Source organism: Limulus polyphemus, unplaced genomic scaffold (assembly GCF_000517525.1).
Source record: "Limulus polyphemus unplaced genomic scaffold, Limulus_polyphemus-2.1.2 Scaffold7722, whole genome shotgun sequence".
In the NCBI taxonomy this organism is placed as follows: Eukaryota; Metazoa; Arthropoda; class Merostomata; order Xiphosura; family Limulidae; genus Limulus; species Limulus polyphemus.
This window is the reverse complement of record NW_013673332.1, coordinates 14,346-33,417: the sequence shown is the minus strand read 5'-3', so window position 1 is coordinate 33,417 and position 19,072 is coordinate 14,346. Positions and strand designations below refer to the sequence as shown.

Here is a 19,072-nt window from a genome sequence, read left to right as displayed (position 1 = left end):
CACTCAGTACCAAAAACCTATAAAGAAAACACTTTCTGGTGACTGTCATACACACTGCTGTTACACACTCAGTACCAAAAACCTATAAAGAAAACACTTTCTGGTGACTGTCATACACACTGCTGTTACACATTCAGCAACCAAAACCTGTAAAGAAAACACTTCTTACTGATTGTCATATACACTCCTGTTACACATTCAGCAACCAAAACCTATAAAGAAAACACTTCTTACTGATTGTCATATACACTCCTGTTACACATTCAGTAACCAAAACCTATAAAGAAAACACTTCCTAGTGACTGTCATACACTGATGTTATACATTCAGTAACCAAAAGCTATAAAGAAAAGAATTCCTAGTGACTGTCATGCACACTGGTGTGAAGAGCCAAGAAACACAGAAACATACCTTATATAAAATATATATATATATATATATATATACATCTCCAAGCATTATTTATGCCTTCAGAGAACACAGTGTGATATAATGGCACCTTTAAACCAATAACATAATTTGTGTATAAATCTCCAAGCGTTATTTTATAGCTTTAAAAGAAGACAGTGTGATATAATGGCACCTTTAAACCAATAACATAATTTGTGTATAAATCTCCAAGCGTTATTTTATAGTTTTAAAAGAAGACAGTGTGATATAATGGCACCTTTAAACTAATAACATAATTTGTGTATAAATCTCCAAGCATTATTTTATAGCCTTAAAAGAAGACAGTGTGATATAATGGCACCTTTAAACCAATAACATAATTTGTGTACAGATAATGTGTATTTGGGCAAGCTTCTAGCACCAATCATAGACTTGACATTCAATAATAATAACTTCTGGTACACTTTTTGTCGTATTTTTATTTAAATAATGAGTAAAATATATGTTACAAAATATGAGTTTTCATGAAAAACTCATCATGCTGAAATACTTATTATCCCGATTCTTCGAAAAAAAGAAAAACTTTTCACAGTCTTTGAACATACATGTACATTTAAAAACATATATTACATTAATTCTGATTGAAAGGGAACAAAAAGGGGGGAGCCAAGCATGGTTGGATAAAAGTGGCAAAATATTACAGAAGCAATTTCATCATATATTCTTCCAACATATAAACAGATCACCAAAAAATTACAATCCTTGAATTTGGGTAACACATCCAGCAGTCAGTCTGAAAAACAATCAACTATCAGCAAAAAAATTATAATTAAATTCATATCTTAAAAAAATTACCCAAAGAATAAAGTAAAAATAAAAACAAAAAACATAGAAAACTGGATTCTTAAAGAGGGAGGGGGGGGGAAGACTGTTGATTTACAATACACATTCACCCTGGGAATTCTAAGTAATTCTAGACATATGCACATATGAAAATATTAAACAGAGAAAAGATATTAAAACTCTCCATGACTTGTGGCATAGGAAACAGAGTGAAAAGAACAAGACTAATCTGAATTACAAAACTACACTGCTGGAGTAGAAAATACCTATCAAATTTACACGTTTTTTTTAAAAACTATCTTCTACTATTTATACATGTGTATAGCCCTTGAAAGAAACGTACAACACAATCGTAAACACTACGTCTTTTGAGTCCAAACTCCAACATCGCTGTAAGATTCAAAAGGATTCTGAAGGTTTGTGTTATGCTACTTAAACCGTTCTTTCCATTGAAAGACTCTTCCCTTGTTCAGTGTTCTCTATTTTAATGTGTATTTCTTCAAACGAGTGTTGCTACAAGCAGTAGTTTAACTGTTATCCTCAAAAGCTCACGTCTTGTATTTGGCAGAATGGCTGTTACATATGACAGTTTAATTACATAATTAAACACTCTATAGACAAATGTCCTTCGGTCTATCATGCTCTGTATCTCCTGAATGGATAATTATAGAAAAAAATTATATATCAAATGTTTATTTTCAAGAGTGCAATAAAAGAAAATGATTCATTTTCTCTGCAATTCCCTGAAATTTCACATTGCTTCGTCAGTCTTTATACGTACTGAATAGTCAATCTGACAAAAACTTATTATGAGCAAAAATGTTTCTTTTTTTGTGAGGGACTTTCACAAAAAGAAATGGGACTTCCTTCATTGACTGAAGATAGAATGGAAAAGACGCATAAAGACAGGTACATGTTTCACCATATATCTGTTGTTGTTTAGTTTATATACAAATATAATTTTGTTTCATGTTAGTATTATATATATATGTATGATTTTGTTGTACCATATCAAATAAATATCAACTGAATTGAATATATCCCCTTTGACACTTCTTATAGAAACGACAACTGTGCTCACTTTGATAGCTGTCTTTTCTTGCACTCAATAAAATGACAAGGAATGGCAGCATCCAGGGGAGAAAATCCCCATGGTTACTTGGTGAACCTCAGTGCTCTATTGGGCTGGATACACTCGTCGCATTAAAACTTATAAATTTTTTTACTTACAATGTACTGCAGTCAGTTTCATTTGGTTAAAAAAAAATGTAGTGTAATTTTTGTTATTGAAATAACACATGGAATGACAAAAGACGGTTATAAACAGCCCACCAGATAATTATCTTGCATATACGCTCTGATCCAAGGGATTGGGTTGACTGCACGTTTAATATTTATTCATCACTATTTTTAGGAAAATTACTGTTGAATTGTTTCAATTAGCAATTGCTAGCAATGATATAGATATAGATAATTTTAAAGTGAAATACTCGTATTGAATTTTAAACTTTATGCGGGACTAAACTGATTTTGAATATTTGACAACATTTACCAATATTACATGATCTCCTGAATCACATTCTATTCTATGTATAAAAAATATATATACTTTTATGCGTATTTGATATTCTATTTTAAAAGCTTTGTAGCCTTAGACTATCATAGGCAATATCCTTCCGGAAACAAAGACACACAATGAACAAAAACATTTTAGCGGTGAGTTTAAAAATGATATTTTGCTGTTTCTAATGCCTAAAAAAATGTACTGATAATACTAGTGAAAAGAACAGATTATTGTGTTCATCTCACAAAGTTACAGAAGGTAAGAAAAGCCTACATCACTATTTGTATGCATGTGAATGTTGTACTTACATGTGAATTTCTGAAAGACATTTCACACATAAACTAAATGAGTTTGTCATTTTGTATGATAATGAAATCAGTTCAAACGATAGAAAGCAAAAAATACAACTTACTTCAAAATTTAAATCTCAGTATCTGAAATGTGTCTTAACCTTAACTTAGAACACAGAATTCTTGATAACAGAAGTATTATTCAGAATTTTACAAATTACATTTCAAAGATAACATTTCTTACAAAATCAGAAGCTTCCAACTGAGTAGGGCAGGCCAATACCATAATTTATGTAAGCTTTTCAGTCCACCCAATAAGACTGTTATTTTTTATTAGCTACGACGATGACATCTTCTAGCAAGTTCCACTGATAATCTTTCTTCGACCTAAGCTCAGGATATTTATTGAAAACACAATCCATATCATAAAGTAGAACAAAGTTCGGCATGCGAACAAGTAACACTAGAGAACGTTAGTTGTTTAAGTTATAGTGCAATTATGTTGACAAATATAACAAGACAATCTGTTTTTTTCTTATGTGTCTACAATTCACACAATAAAAAAATGAGAGTTTAATGCCTTTTCATAAAATTTCTATTAATTCAGTCAAATAGACTTCTAAACTATTATACGAGAATGAAAGCAAAGGAAAAACATTAAATAGAATTATTATATATGAGCAATAAATAATCGTTTATTAAAGAAACATTTGATTTTGACTTATAAGTAAAGTTAGAAACATTATTTAAGAAAATGCGAGTTCTTACTGGAGAAGCAGGATAGTAAAAACTTAAATAGATATTAACAAAAATATCTCATTCAATTGTAAAATTGTCTTGCAAGATTTTTCACCTAAAGTAAGTTCCAATTAATCATTAGATTGTTACTGTTGCTTACTTTCATTAATATATACAATGAAAGATTTCAGCAGAAAATGTAAAAACATTTCCTAGATTACAAAATTACCCACCTTCACTTCGAGTAAGTGTATGCCTAACCCTAACTATCATTCAACAACTGCTAAATGTAGCATGAAAAACAAATAAATTTAAAAGTGGTAACAAAACATGTTTGCTTAAAAGACATAGGTATATGTAAAGGGTTGCAAGACAACTAGAGCACTGCGAAACTGTCATCCTCGTATACCAGATGGATTATGGAAAGCTGCAGGGAGGAGTAATGTGCTTTGGGCATAACAGCCTTATGACGGAGACTTTTACAATGAAAACTGTGTTGCATGGTTATTGTCAAGATGGAAGCTGTCAGATAGAGCAGGACCAGACATGGCAACATGTAATGTAAAGAATGTGATTAGGGTAAAAATCATTTTAACATATAACATACTCAACTTCCATATATTCTCAAACAAAAAGCAAGAAAAGATATTAATCGTAACATTAAAATCAGGCAAAAATAGAACTCCAATTTCTTAGAAGCAGAGTAAATTAACTTAACTATGTTATTTTACATAAACACGCTGGAAAACATTTAAGGTGGGATGATACATAAAACAGCAAGAATTTATAACAGTAACACAGAATTATATAATTTTTTCCTTATTTAACAACATCTTTGAACCTCTTACGGTACTTACAGGTGACACTTTAGGTTTCTAGATAATAAGCCTTAAATTTCACATATCTAAAGTATCTCTCATTCAGAATTTTATTCTTCCAAACTACCTTCTTGTCAAGTAGTAAGTAATTTCACAGGCTCAGGACATTTAACAGGCCCAAAGGAGCAAGGAGGAGGTCAGGTTAAATCACAGCTAAAGGTGATGGAAGAAACTTCATTCATTTTTCTGACAATACAACTCCTTGAGAGATTTCAATTCTTCAATGAGGGCCTTATTCTGATTCTCGAGGACAGCCACTCTGTTTTCCAGGCACTTAATATATTCTTTCTTCTTCCTTCGACATTCTTTTGCTGCTTCTCTGTACAAAAACAACAGTTGATAGTCATATATTTTTTAGCTTAATAATTTCATCGTGGCACTCGTTAAAACTACCTAATAATTAGAAAGAGTATATTGAATGTTAGTTTTACTGAAAATACAAATTCTTAGTGTTTCTACTGTAGAACAGAGAAAAAACGAAAGTATTAGTTTGCCTCAGTCTTGGGCCCAGTGGTTAGTGTGTCGAACTGTCAATCCAAGGTTCCGTTGTTCGTATCCCATTACTGTCAAAGAAAAACACTTTGGGGCCATAAAGTTGTTATAAGAGTGATGTTCAAATTTAACTACTAGATTAGAGTATCCCACAAGTATGCAGTGGGTTGTGTTGACTATCAGCTGTCTCTCAGATAGCCCTCAAGTAGCTTTGCACGAAATTCAAAAACCAAAAATCCTTATCCTTTATATAAACTATTGAAAGAAGAGTTAGTTTGTATATGAAGTTTTTTTTAAGTCCGGTCCAACCTGGGAGCTTGATTATCAGAACAATATAAGTAGTTAAACTAGCTATACAAAACTGGATTCATATCAGTTATCAATGCATGCTATTCTTGATGTTTATCTCATATGCATGTAGTTCTATCTTCATATTTAAACAGTAAAAAAATATATATTTTGATACTTTCCTAGTTTCAAAAATATCACAAACATAAACACCCAAATATGTAGTAACTTCAACTGATTACTTCATAAAAGAAGTGTTGCCATATTTCATCTCTGGTTTCACATTGGTGGATGAAACAGTACAGGGTGTTCCTGGTGGCTCAGTGCTAAATCTGAGGGCTTATAACATTAAAAATCTGGTTTCTATACACATGGTGGGCAGAGCACAGATAACCCATTGGGTAGCTTCCTGCTTAATAATGAACAAGTAAACAGTACAGTAACACCGAAACTTTAATATTTATATCCTTTTAGTTCACCATGAAACAAATAGTAAACCTAATAAATTATAACAAAATAGATACTTTCACCATTTTCACAGAAATGTAACTCATATGATAATTTTTTATAAAGCATGTATTTTGCTATGACTCACAGCTAAGCTCTGTCAAAGCAGCATGACAGGAAAGGTCGTATTATCACCAACAGGGAGGACAAGTAGAAGACTAGGTGTTTAAAGATTTGACGCATTACATACTTTAAAGTAATACATCACTTTAAAGTATGTAATGCATTATTGATGCACACTTTAAAGTAATGCATTACATACTTTATAGTGGTACATTACATACTTTATAGTGATGCATTACATACTTTAAAGTAATGCATTACATACTTTATAGTGGTACATTACATACTTTATAGTGGTGCATTACATACTTTAAAGTAATGCATTACATACTTTATAGTGGTAAATTACATACTTTATAGTGATGCATTACATACTTTAAAGTAATGCATTACATACTTTATAGTGGTACATTACATACTTTATAGTGGTACATTACATACTTTATAGTGATGCATTACATACTTTAAAGTAATGCATTACATACTTTATAGTGGTACATTACATACTTTATAGTGGTACATTACATACTTTATAGTGATGCATTACATACTTTATAGTGATGCATTACATACTTTAAAGTAATGCATTACATACTTTATAGTGGTACATTACATACTTTATAGTGACGCATTACATACTTTATAGTGACTGCATTACATACTTTATAGTGGTACATTACATACTTTATAGTGACGCATTACATACTTTATAGTGACGCATTACATACTTTATAGTGGTACATTACATACTTTATAGTGATGCATTACATACTTTATAGTGGTACATTACATACTTTATAGTGGTACATTACATACTTTATAGTGGTACATTACATACTTTATAGTGAAGCATTACATACTTTATAGTGATGCATTACATACTTTATAGTGGTACATTACATACTTTATAGTGACGCATTACATACTTTATAGTGATGCATTACATACTTTATAGTGGTACATTACATACTTTATAGTGACACATTACATACTTTATAGTGGTACATTACATACTTTATAGTGGTACATTACATACTTTATAATGACACATTACATACTTTATAGTGGTACATTACATACTTTATAGTGGTACATTACATACTTTATAGTGATGCATTACATACTTTATAGTGATGCATTACATACTTTATAATGATGCATTACATACTTTATAGTGATGCATTACATACTTTATAGTGACGCATTACATGCTTTATAGTGACGCATTACATACTTTATAGTGACGCATTACATACTTTATGGTGATGCATTACATACTTTATAGTGATGCATTACATACTTTATAGTGACGCATTACATGCTTTATAGTGACGCATTACATACTTTATAGTGACGCATTACATGCTTTATAGTGACGCATTACATACTTTATAGTGATGCATTACATACTTTATAGTGATGCACTACATACTTTATAGTGACGCATTACATACTTTATAGTGACGCATTACATACTTTATAGTGATGCATTACATGCTTTATAGTGATGCATTTATACTGAAGGAGTAGCTTAGTTCTTCTAAAAAATAAACCTTTTTTCCCAACCATTCAACTAATTTTGATCCTGTATTTGTGACACAATGATTATTTCAGATAAAATTAACCATGATACAGATTTATAATGGGATATTTACATGAACGTTACTAATCATGATTTATTAAATGAAACAAAGTTATAATTCTGACATGAAAAATAACCTTGATTTTGGTATTTTATTGATAATAGTTTTCCCAAATCAAGAATCCTCGAACAATAATGATGTCAACAGCGAGATAGATTTTTAAATTATAGTAATCTAGTCCTCAAGAATAGTAGGTTTGAGAACTTAAGTGGACTGTAGCTGCCTGTTGAATGAAAAGAACCACGTTCTTGTGTCAATATCTGAAACTGGTCGGACCATAACATAAAGATGTAGCAAGGCCAACGCGTGTGAATAAACTGGCCTTGGCTAAGCCTAACTACACAGAATAACATATGATAAAGTGAGATCAATATAGAATTCTAGACAAAGCTTGGCTAAGTCTAACTACACAATATAACATATCATAAAGTGGGATCAACATAAATTTCTAGACAAGCTTGGTTAAGCTTAACTACACAGTATAACATATCATAAAGTGGGATCAACATAGAATTCCAGACAAAGCTTGCCTAAGTCTAACTACACAATGTAAATTATCATAAAGTGGGATCAACATAGAATTCTAAACAAGGCTTACCACTGGAGTCTTACTGACAACACCTGCTAGTCACTACACAGTTTGGAGTTTTACTATAAGCCACATTTAGCTTTTTAATAACTACAGTGATCTGAAGAAGGTCTTGTTATAGAAGCCAAAACATCGTCCCTTTCCATTCAACGGGCAGCTGAAGTCTATGAATGTTCTAAAACCTACTATATCTTCTCTGCCTAAAGTTCCACTGAAACAACAGCCCTCAAGACTGCTTGCTTAGAATTCCCTTTGTTAGTTAACAATAGTATTAAAATACATAACCAGATTTACTAAGATCACTCTCTGCTAGCTGAAACAAGAAAAATCAGAAAAAAAATGTCAAAGCTGGTAATTTATTCCTCTGAAAGAAGTCACTTTAAAAGTTTATGAAATAGTAACCTATTTTTTAGAAGTCTGTGTTCCCTTCGCCGTGACGTCTCTTCTGCTAACTGTTGGGGATTTTGGATGGTTGAAGCTGGTGTCATGACAACACCTTGGGGGAGCCCAGTGCTTGTGGTCACTCCTGCTGTCCTGATCTGATAGGCCTGAAGGTCAGCAGCTGACAAGGTAACTGGATTTCATTCGGGAGAAAAAATCAAAGTATACTCATGCACATGTAATTATACACACACATATAAATATAATCCAAAACAAAGCATATTCAAGCAAATCCGAGTTTATCATTATGTTTCAACAGATGAAACTGAAGCACTTGCCATTGCCTGGTCTTTCTAGCCATGTTTGTTTTAGATCAAATATACAAGTTACATTTTTTAAAAGTTAAAACCAAATAAAATCTAATGTTATTACGATGCAACTTTTCTTGTTATCCTGTATTTTATAGAGTTTTAATTTTCAAGTCAAACTTTAAAAGAAATATATCCTATGTTAATCTTGTACTAGTCAGATTGACCCTTAAAGCAGACTGACCAGACTAAGATGTTCCTTACAAGGCTGGCACTAGTGGGGTGCTAGGGTTCTCTCAAGTTTCACTCTAATGGTTTAATAAAATCATATTATCAATTTAAAAAAAAACTCTAAGAAGAGTCAATATAACTGTAATACCCCCCCCCCCCTCAAAGTAAGAGTAGCTGAAGCAAGGCCTGTTTCTTTACTTTTAGTTATGTTAATATAAACTTAGCTAACATATTACAAATGTAGACATTACTAATGTGGTAAACATTTTTATCTAAATGTGATTAAAGTATAAATAGTAATATCTAACTAACAGTACTTTGGTATAGTTTATCAGTGCACAGTTTTTATAGCAATTCACAGTAAAAAAATGCCCTTGGAGATGTTAGAGTTTTCTAGTCAGCCTGGCCGGACCTTTTGAATATAGCCTATTTTTCTCATCAGAATAATCTACTGTACTTCAATCTTGAATAATTATGAAAAAATAGAATATTAAGCATGTGATTTATACTTTTATAACTGTTGTTCATCCATTTATACATCATATGGCCCATTTCTATGGCTATTAAAAAATCTTTCAATGTTTTAAAATTATTTTTTTACACATGTGCAACAGTAGCATCATCAATGTTAAACAGAAGAAGAAAAAACCTTTCATGTGCAACAGTACCATCAACAATGTTAAACAGAAGAAGAAAAAACCTTTCACTGTGCAACAGTACCATCAACAATGTTAAACAGAAGAAGAAAAAACCTTTCACGTGCAACAGTACCATCAACAATGTTAAACAGAAGAAGAAGAAAACCTTTCACGTGCAACAGTACCATCAACAATGTTAAACAGAAGAAGAAGAAATCTTTCACGTGCAACAGTACCATCAACAGTGTTAAGCAGAAGAAGAAGAAGAAAACTTTTATGTGCAACAGTACCATCAACAATGTTAAACAGAAGAAGAAAATGTGTTTTCTACCTGGAACCAAAAACTGCTGGCCATCTTGACCCTGAGCATATTGAACAATGGTCCCTGTAGCTGCAGTGCCAGCATTGGTCATAGTCAGTGTCTGCAATCCCTGGAGGGTGCCATCCTGTGAGCCCGTGGCCAGCTGAATGGCTGAAGCTGGAACTACTTTAAGTGCAAGAACAAATTAGGCAATTGTTTAAAGTAATAATGCTTACATTAATATCTTAACTGGCTGTGAAATTAAAACTTTCTGTAACATATACCATTACATTAGTAAAACCCTTTGTGTAGGACATGAATATTCTTAACATTAATTAACAGCTTGGAATACATAATATGTTAATGACACTACAGTATAATACTTGGAATACATAATATGTTAATGACACTACAGTATAATACTTGGAATACATAATATGTTAATGACACTACTGGATTATGCTTGGAATACATAATATGTTAATAACACTACAGGATAATGCTTGGAATACATAATATGTTAATGACACTACAGTATAATACTTGGAATACATAATATGTTAATGACACTACAGTATAATACTTGGAATTCATATTACATTAAAAAAAGTATAGGTTAATAGTTGGAATCTATATGAATATGATAGTACTGTCTGTTATCTGTTGTATGTCCATGTAACTACTTTGCAGGGTGGGGGTGGATCCTCACCAAAATTGGTATGGAGGTTCATTACATCCATACAGGGATGCAAACAAATTTTCAGTTTTGCATTTTGCGGTTTTTATGGCCATTTTTGTGGATGGATCTTCACCAATTTTGACATGAAGGTTTGTTGGGTACATGCGAAGATACACGCAACCTTCCAGTTTCACGTTTTATTTTACAGATATTTACAAAAAATTTCTTTGTTTGTTGTTAAGCACAAAGGAACACAAAGGAATGTCAGTGCTGTGCCCATCGTGAGTAATGAAACCAAGTATTATATGCCTTCAAACTTGCAGCTGAGCCAGTGGGGGGATATTTAGAAAGGAAATAGGATTAATAGTAGCAAATATTTTGTTCTGATTATCTAATTACATTAATATCCTACCCAATTATTATAAAACATTAATAGCCTATTCTACTCCCACTCCTGAAGTAACTTACCCTTCAACAAACCTTGTGCAGTGTGATATTGTGTTCCTGCAACTGTGATAGTGTTTGATGCCAATGCCGTGCTGGTGTCTGACTCGTGAATGTTGTCGCCTCCTGTTCCACTTTCTTCTTTCACCTCAACATTGGTGCCAAGAGAAACTACAGGTTCTGTAGATGAAAGTTCGTTCAGTATTTTACGATAGGAAGGACGCCTAGCAAGGATTTCTCTTCTCTTCCTCGATTCGTCTTCTGCAGTGCTTAATGCGAGTGTGATTCCATCGCCATCACAACCATCCCCCTTGGCTGTTGTGATGAGCTGCAACATCACAACATCAAATCTATAATTATCTATATTCAAGTACGGGTTGGTTTGATCTTGACAATGATAACAAGAAATATTAACTTAACTGCCTCTAGCACCCATGTGATACAAAATAATATTCATATGAAATTTATATTTTGATTTGTTAAAGGTTTGGATGTTGTTAAGCACAAAACTACAGATATTTGTGGTATACTCACCACAAGTATCAAAACCTGATTCAACCAATGTATTCAATAAAATAAGATTATATAAAACCTGATTCAACCAATGTATTCAATAAAATAAGATTATACAAAACCTGATTCAACCAATGTATTCAACACATTGGTTGAATCAGGTTTTGTATAATCTTATTTTACTCAACAAAATAAGATTATACATAAAACAAGAACTTGCACGAAAACATACACTCATCTACTAATATATGATATTTCTTCCATACAATTAGCTCACTTTTCATTCAAGTTTATAAAAAATAGATGTTATAAGTATTTATTATTAAAGGAAATATTAAATAATACTGGATCAAATTTTTTCCAGACTACTCAAACAAAATTTACGTATTTCAGGACTCTAAAATTGGATTGCTAAAATTACAAGCCATATACAAACCTTGTTTACTAATACTTTTTGATATAAAAAAGTATACAATATGATTACAAATTGTTCAATTAAAATGTAGTTCAGCTTACAAGTTGTTTAATTCAAATGTAATTCAGCTTACAAACTGTTTAATTAAAATGTAGTTCAGCTTACAAATTGTTTAATTCAAATGTAATTCAGCTTACAAATTATTTAATTCAAATGTAATTCAGCTTACAAATTGTTTAATTCAAATGTAATTCAGCTTACAAATTGTTTAATTCAAATGTAATTCAGCTTACAAACTGTTAAATTAAAATGTAGTTCAGCTTATAAACTGTTTAATTAAAATGTAGTTCAGCTTACAAACGTTTAATTCAAATGTAATTCAACTTACAAATTGTTTAATTAAAATGTAGTTCAGCTTACAAACTGTTCAATTCAAATGTAGTTCATCTTACAAATTGTTTTTCTGATAAACATCTTATGTTTTAACAGATAAGAAACATTTAATACATCATGTGATGTGATAGTAACATAAATCAATTGTTTAATTAAAATGTAGTTCAGCTTACAAACTGTTCAATTCAAAGGTAGTTCATCTTACAAATTGTTTTTCTGATAAACATCTTATGTTTTAACAGATAAGAAACATTTAATACATCATGTGATGTGATAGTAACATAAATCAAATGTTCAATTCAAATGTAGTTCATCTTACAAATTGTTGGTCTGATAAACATCTTATGTTTTAACAGAAAAGAAACATTTAATACATCGTGTGATGTGATAGTAACATAAATCTTGATATTTAAAAGATACTAAAAACCTCACAAGTTGTTTTATATCACTACTTTATTGTAATCCTGACTTTTTAATGTGTACTTGTAGCTTAGCCACTTTTAATATCCAAAAATATTGGTGAATCAAGAAACATTTACCTGAACAGGATGGACGCCTCCATCCCCCTCGGCACTGTGAATAACTGATCCCTTGTTTAACAGGATCACATTCTTTCCCAGCTATGATGGAAAATATCCATAACAGTTAATTTTAACTCAATTAAAATAGATTTTTAGTATCATCAATAGAAAATTGGGATCGAATACTATAAATCTTATTCTGACAAGATGCATTGTTTGTAAGTATAATTATATCTAAAACTCAATCATGTCTTACAATTATATTCAAATGTTTCCATTTCAAAATCTTAGAAGGAATACACTAAATTATGTATATACATAAAATTTTGATGTATCTAAAACTGCAGAATATACACACTTGTTGAATTCTGTTCCTTTTGAAATATAATGCCAATACCTTAACCTTAACACTATTATATCACCCTAGTTGGTGTGTTTAGTTTTAACACAGTACAACTTGCTTAGCCTGATGATTGAATGGATACTTTTGAATAGGAACAGAAGTTTGAAACATACCAAAACAGCTTGAATTTTTTTTAAATATTGAAAATAAAAAACATTCTAACTACACTTTGCTTTCATCTAGCTACATCCATGTGTTTTATATAAACTTTGCTTTCATCTAGCTACATCCATGTGTTTTATATAAACTTTGCTTTCATCTAGCTACATCCATGTGCTTTATATAAACTTTGCTTTCATCTAGCTACATCCATGTGTTTTATATAAACTTTGCTTTAATCTAGCTACATTCATGTGCTTTATATAAACACAAAAAGACTCGGTTATTAAACTAATTCCACATTCCTGATTAATGAATGTTTGCCAAATTGTCACAAAAATTAGATAAAACTATCACATTAAGCATGTACTGGTGAAATTAAAATAGTTATGGTTACACTATGACTTTATCATAACTTATGAAACTTGCCTAACAATTCAGAAGAGTAAGTGTTTGAGATATTTAAATATTCTTTAAATGACAAAAAGCTTGAAAGTTCTTAGCCCACAGTTTTATGTAATATTGAAGATCTTGCTAACAGACTAAATCTAATAATTTGATCTAAATTAAAGTACCTTTACTTCCCCTTTCCAAATGTCTTTCAGTTTATAATATTTCTCTAATAATAACTTCTTTTATCAATAATATATATATATATACATACATACTCTGCTGACGTAACGTATGTAAAAAAGATATTTTTATAGTCAATCTTACCGACTGTAGTCCAGTTCCTCCTGGTGCTTGTATTACAGACTGCTGGTTAGGTTGAATAACAGACTGTACGTGCATTGGTTGAGTGCCACTAGGGATAGAAACGTGCACTATGGAAACGGCACCTCCAGGTTGAGGTACAGCGATGGCCTGGGTCGTTGAAGACACCGTTGTGGCAATCTAGTGTAATACTAAAGTTAGTATAATACCTATGAAGAAAACATTAGGTTCACAATGAATAATATTTCATAAAAATGCAGGGGGGGGGGGCTTATAACGTGATGCTCTATCCTACTATTCGACTAGAGTAGCCCAAGAGTTGGAGATGGATGGCATTGACTAGCTACTTTACCTACAGCTGTTTTACAATGATACTGTGAACTAAATATAAGATAACAAAATAAATACATATAATCATAATATACAGAAAGGTAGCTGCAAGTAGGGCTTGCTGGGGCCGAAGCAAACCTAAAATGGGCCTTAACCTTCTCTGTAACCCCTACAACTAAAGAATAATGCTCAGTATTAAAATTAGTTCACTTCCTAAGTATTACAGTATGTGTGTCCACAAGATTTAGAGTGCAGCCTCTTCATTTTTTTTAGCTTGCTTCATCCCTCCCACCAGGAATAAGCTGGCACCACCCCTGTATATATATATATATATATATACATGTATATATGTACACACACACACACATACATATAGTGTATGTTCACTTAGACAACAGAGTATAATAATACTATCACAATAAATCACTGAATTATTAATGTCTCTAAAACACTACCAGATGGAAAGAATTTTTTGTTAATTGACATGCAATTTGATCAAGCTGCAACAAACCTCTCAAACAGAAACTAGCTAATCCTTAAACAAAAAACACAGTAGTAAAGTGTGATACAAAAGTTTATTTAAATGATATTTTGTTATTCAGACACTACTAATAAAAAAAAGTCAACAACACAATTTTAATTTGTTTAACTTTGACAAAGATTTGGTTTTAATCTTTTTTATAATTCTGAAGACATGTTAATACTTAAAAGATAACAAGACATATTTTGTAAAATCAGTCTGATTACAGGGAAGCTGTCCCCATTTGGTAACTTCTTTTAAAATATGGTACAGCACAGTTTTTCACGATTAAAAAATCAGCACGTGTTTTGATAAATCTTACACTCAAATGGGATGCCACCTGGTTGGAATTATGATTATTTAATATAAATAATTTGTGTTAGTTCCCAGAATAAATTATCTTCCCTGAATTGTCCTTTTAGACTGTGGAACTGCAAGTTGTTCCAGTTTAACCGTTTTGGTAATAAATTATCAACTTTTTACTTCACAGTACATTTGTGAGTCATCTGTCAATACCTGGAAAACCAGGTGATATCTTCTAAACAATACGTTTGACTCTAGAGCCTCTGACGTGTTTGAGCCATCACCTTGCTAATTCTGTTATTCAACATGCTGCAAAGATTGGTGTGAAGAAAAACATCAAAGTTTATCAAATAAACCATCAACAATATAAGTACTCACATTTTTCTCCGATGCACGTGGCATAAGCAGTATTGTTCCATTGCCTCTGACCTGTGTTCCTGAGACAAGGGAGCTGGCTGAAAGTATTCCTGTAGGTTGAGCTGTTCCATTTTGACCAGTCTGATTAGAGGATGTTGTGGCCCGATCAATGGCCGATTGTGAGGAAGACACTGCAACAGAAATCTGTTCCTCTACTAAAGTATCCATGGCATTCTGTAACAAAGTTAAACAGTAATGATTATAGGATTAATAAAATTCTCAATTTATTATTAATATATGTTATTTAGAATGTGCAGAGGACATTGGCAATGGTTTTATAATCTTTTTTAAACTGTATTTTTCCTAGGTTGAATAAATAATATAATATTGAAAAGAAGGGATGAAAATTAAATAAAAAAATATCAAAAGCTAAAAGACAGTCTATGTGACAGAATGGTAGTTAGTATAGATTAAGTAGTACATTCACGTCATAACTTATCTACTTACACTGGTTGTCAGTAAAGAAATTTAAATTGTATTGAACATTTTACAAAAATATACTCTGACTGTCCAAACTGCTACATACATTATTTGAAGTTCTGGCAGCATCAAACCAGTGCTGTAACCATTTAGAAAATGATTAAAAGTAAAATACTTCAAAACTCCACCTGTGAAGCATAGAATAAACAAACAAAAGAGACAAGGACAAAATTTGTTTTTGTTTCAAACTCAAATAAAAAAAGAACAAAATACTAAAAAATTTAAATTTTCCTAAAAATGACTGAAAATTTGTTACCTTTTTTTTGTAGTTTTCATTTCAAAAGCCAAGAAACTTTCTGAAAAACAATTATTTCAAAAAGAAAAAAACAAAAACAAACATTCACAAAATAAAACAATGTTATTTCAAAGCTATCACTAGAAATGGACAAGGATTAGAAAAACTGAACAAAAGAAAAGATGAGATGATGAGGATGAGTGGGGGAATGTGAATTTTTCTAGTACATACACTGCCACCAGACATTTTTATTTTCTACTGACCATTAAACTTTGGTTTCTACCTGTTTCTGTGCATAAAATTCAAAACGTTCAGATTTAGAAACTGTACTGGTTTTTCTCCTCAATTTAGTAAAACTGAAAAAATTGTACTCTACAAAGAAAAATTGTTGTGCTACTGTCAAGTTTGAGTGACCGCCTGATTAAAGTTACAGAAGCTCACACTAACAATGAAAGTACCATTAACAAAGTAAAATTAATTGGATTTGAAATATGCACCTTTTCAACTTAAATATATCACAAGTTATCAGACGATAACCATAAGTTGAAAAGACTCAGAAAATATTAAAATCCATTAATATTCAATTTATTGAAACAGATCTTTCATTACTAGTATATAACCACATAAAAATAAACATTAGTGATGTCCAAAACACTTAACCTCTTTTTGTTGTTAAAGGAGCAAACATTATCTTTAACTGGAAATACTGATGACAGATGGCGCAACTGACAAATATATTTGCACTTACTGTATTTGTTTTGTTAGAAATTAAGCACAAAGCTACACAATGGGCTATCTGTGCTCTGCCCACCATGGGTATCAAAACCCAGTTTCTAGCATTGAAAGTCTGCAGACATACCACTGTGCCACTGGAAGGCACACGTTTCTGATAGCCATAAGCTTTTTTTTTTGTTTTACAAAGCTATTCACTGGGCTATTTGTGCTATAATCACTGCAGGAAAGCGAACTCCGGATATTACCGTTTTAACCCGTAAACTTACCCCTCACATAACGGGGGACGAGTAATAAATAAATGAGTATACACGATATCTATCATTGTACAACATTTCAATAAATATGAGATATTATTTTACTGCAAAAACAACAACTATATTAAATATAACTGGATGACTTAAGGACATGAATCGTCAATATTTGCCCTAATCATTAATATATATCTTCAAAAACGATCTTTATCTTTGAAATGGTTGAAGATAATTATTTTTACTCAAACCTTTAACAATCTGTCATTCAGGCTTAAGTTATAATGTTACTCAGTTATTTTAACAAAGAAATTATGTATATATATACACTAGCGAAAGTACACGCTTCCCTCGGGATATTAGGTTAATATATTCTAAAAAGGTGCTCTTGCGCACGCGTATGTGGATAAGTAATAATACCCAGGTGCACACCCCCAGGGTCCACTTAGTATGGGTGCAAAATATCAGGTTTCTAAGTTCTTTCCTAGTTATGGCGATCACACACACACACCCTTTTATTATTATTATTATATATATATGTATAAAGCACAGTTGTAAGACTGCCTGGTGTCTTCAAATCGCAAATCGTAAGGCTCTGGCTGGATCAATTTCGATAAAATTTAACATACGAATTCAGGTGAAGTCCCCAGGGATCGAATTTAAATGGAAGAGCAATCGAACCAACGTTTCAAGTTTCAATACTTACTATATGAAACCGAGGTTAAACAAAAGTATGACGTTAAGGCAGCACGGTACTTGCTGACTGCCAGTATTTAGTAGGCCTGAATAATGACTGACACACACACGCTGCGCCCATGAGATCAGCGAAATAAATGGCGCGCGATACGCAGATAGATCTCCCAGTGTTTGTGTGTGTGTGTGCTATTTTTTTAATACAAACCCAATACTGCATACATATAAACAGTATTCCGAGTCCAATGTTGCCAGATGTACGATAATGATCATATTTGTACCATAATGTTATTACATTTACAACATCTCGCCACCTTGTTATAGCTAGGTGTCAGCTAAATAATAATAGTTCTTGTGGTACAGGTTCCGTATTCTACCAGAACACACCTAATGAGCTCCGAGACAAACATCACAGACAACTATTCAGTGCAGATCATGTGGTTTATTGTCTCCGCGTGTTTATGTGTTATGAAAATGTTCAATTCTAACCACGGTGTCGTAAAATAACTGCGTTGGGGGACTGGCACATTTAACAATGCGTAAATGATTTCTAAAACTTTTAATTCAAATACTATACTAGTGTTAGACGAGAAGTTTTAACAGCAAAACAAAGACCAAATAATAATCACAGTAATAAATATAGTGTTTCCTGGAGAACAAAGAGTTAAACAAAACGTGACAGAGGGCGGTATCAAACAGTATAGCACAAAATTGTGATGATAAAGTACACAGAACAGGTCAACTTGATGTCACGGTTCGTACCAAAAATTAAAAAAAAAAAAAAAA

The 19,072-nt window shown here is 31.8% G+C and overlaps 1 protein-coding gene across 7 annotated transcripts in view; it reads right to left on the bottom strand.

Annotated features, from left to right (window-relative positions):
• Positions 1–1,715: 1,715 nt before the first annotated feature.
• The window catches only part of LOC106474819 (cyclic AMP-dependent transcription factor ATF-1-like), a 29,975-nt gene continuing 12,618 nt past the window's right edge, over positions 1,716–19,072 (bottom strand). For 2 of the 7 annotated variants that reach the window (XM_022403118.1, XM_013935507.2), the window contains 8 exons: positions 16,632–16,671; positions 15,857–16,069; positions 14,329–14,505; positions 13,128–13,208; positions 11,292–11,595; positions 10,175–10,330; positions 8,688–8,859; positions 1,716–5,022 (listed from right to left, as the gene is read on the bottom strand). In XM_022403118.1, coding sequence (XP_022258826.1) covers positions 4,878–5,022; positions 8,688–8,859; positions 10,175–10,330; positions 11,292–11,595; positions 13,128–13,208; positions 14,329–14,505; positions 15,857–16,063 — 1,242 coding nt within the window. In that variant the 5' untranslated portion in view covers positions 16,064–16,069; positions 16,632–16,671 and the 3' untranslated portion in view covers positions 1,716–4,877. The remainder of the gene's footprint in view (positions 5,023–8,687; positions 8,860–10,174; positions 10,331–11,291; positions 11,596–13,127; positions 13,209–14,328; positions 14,506–15,856; positions 16,070–16,631; positions 16,672–19,072) is intronic. The other 5 variants (XM_022403117.1, XM_022403119.1, XM_022403120.1 and 2 more) reach the window with 4 other exon arrangements.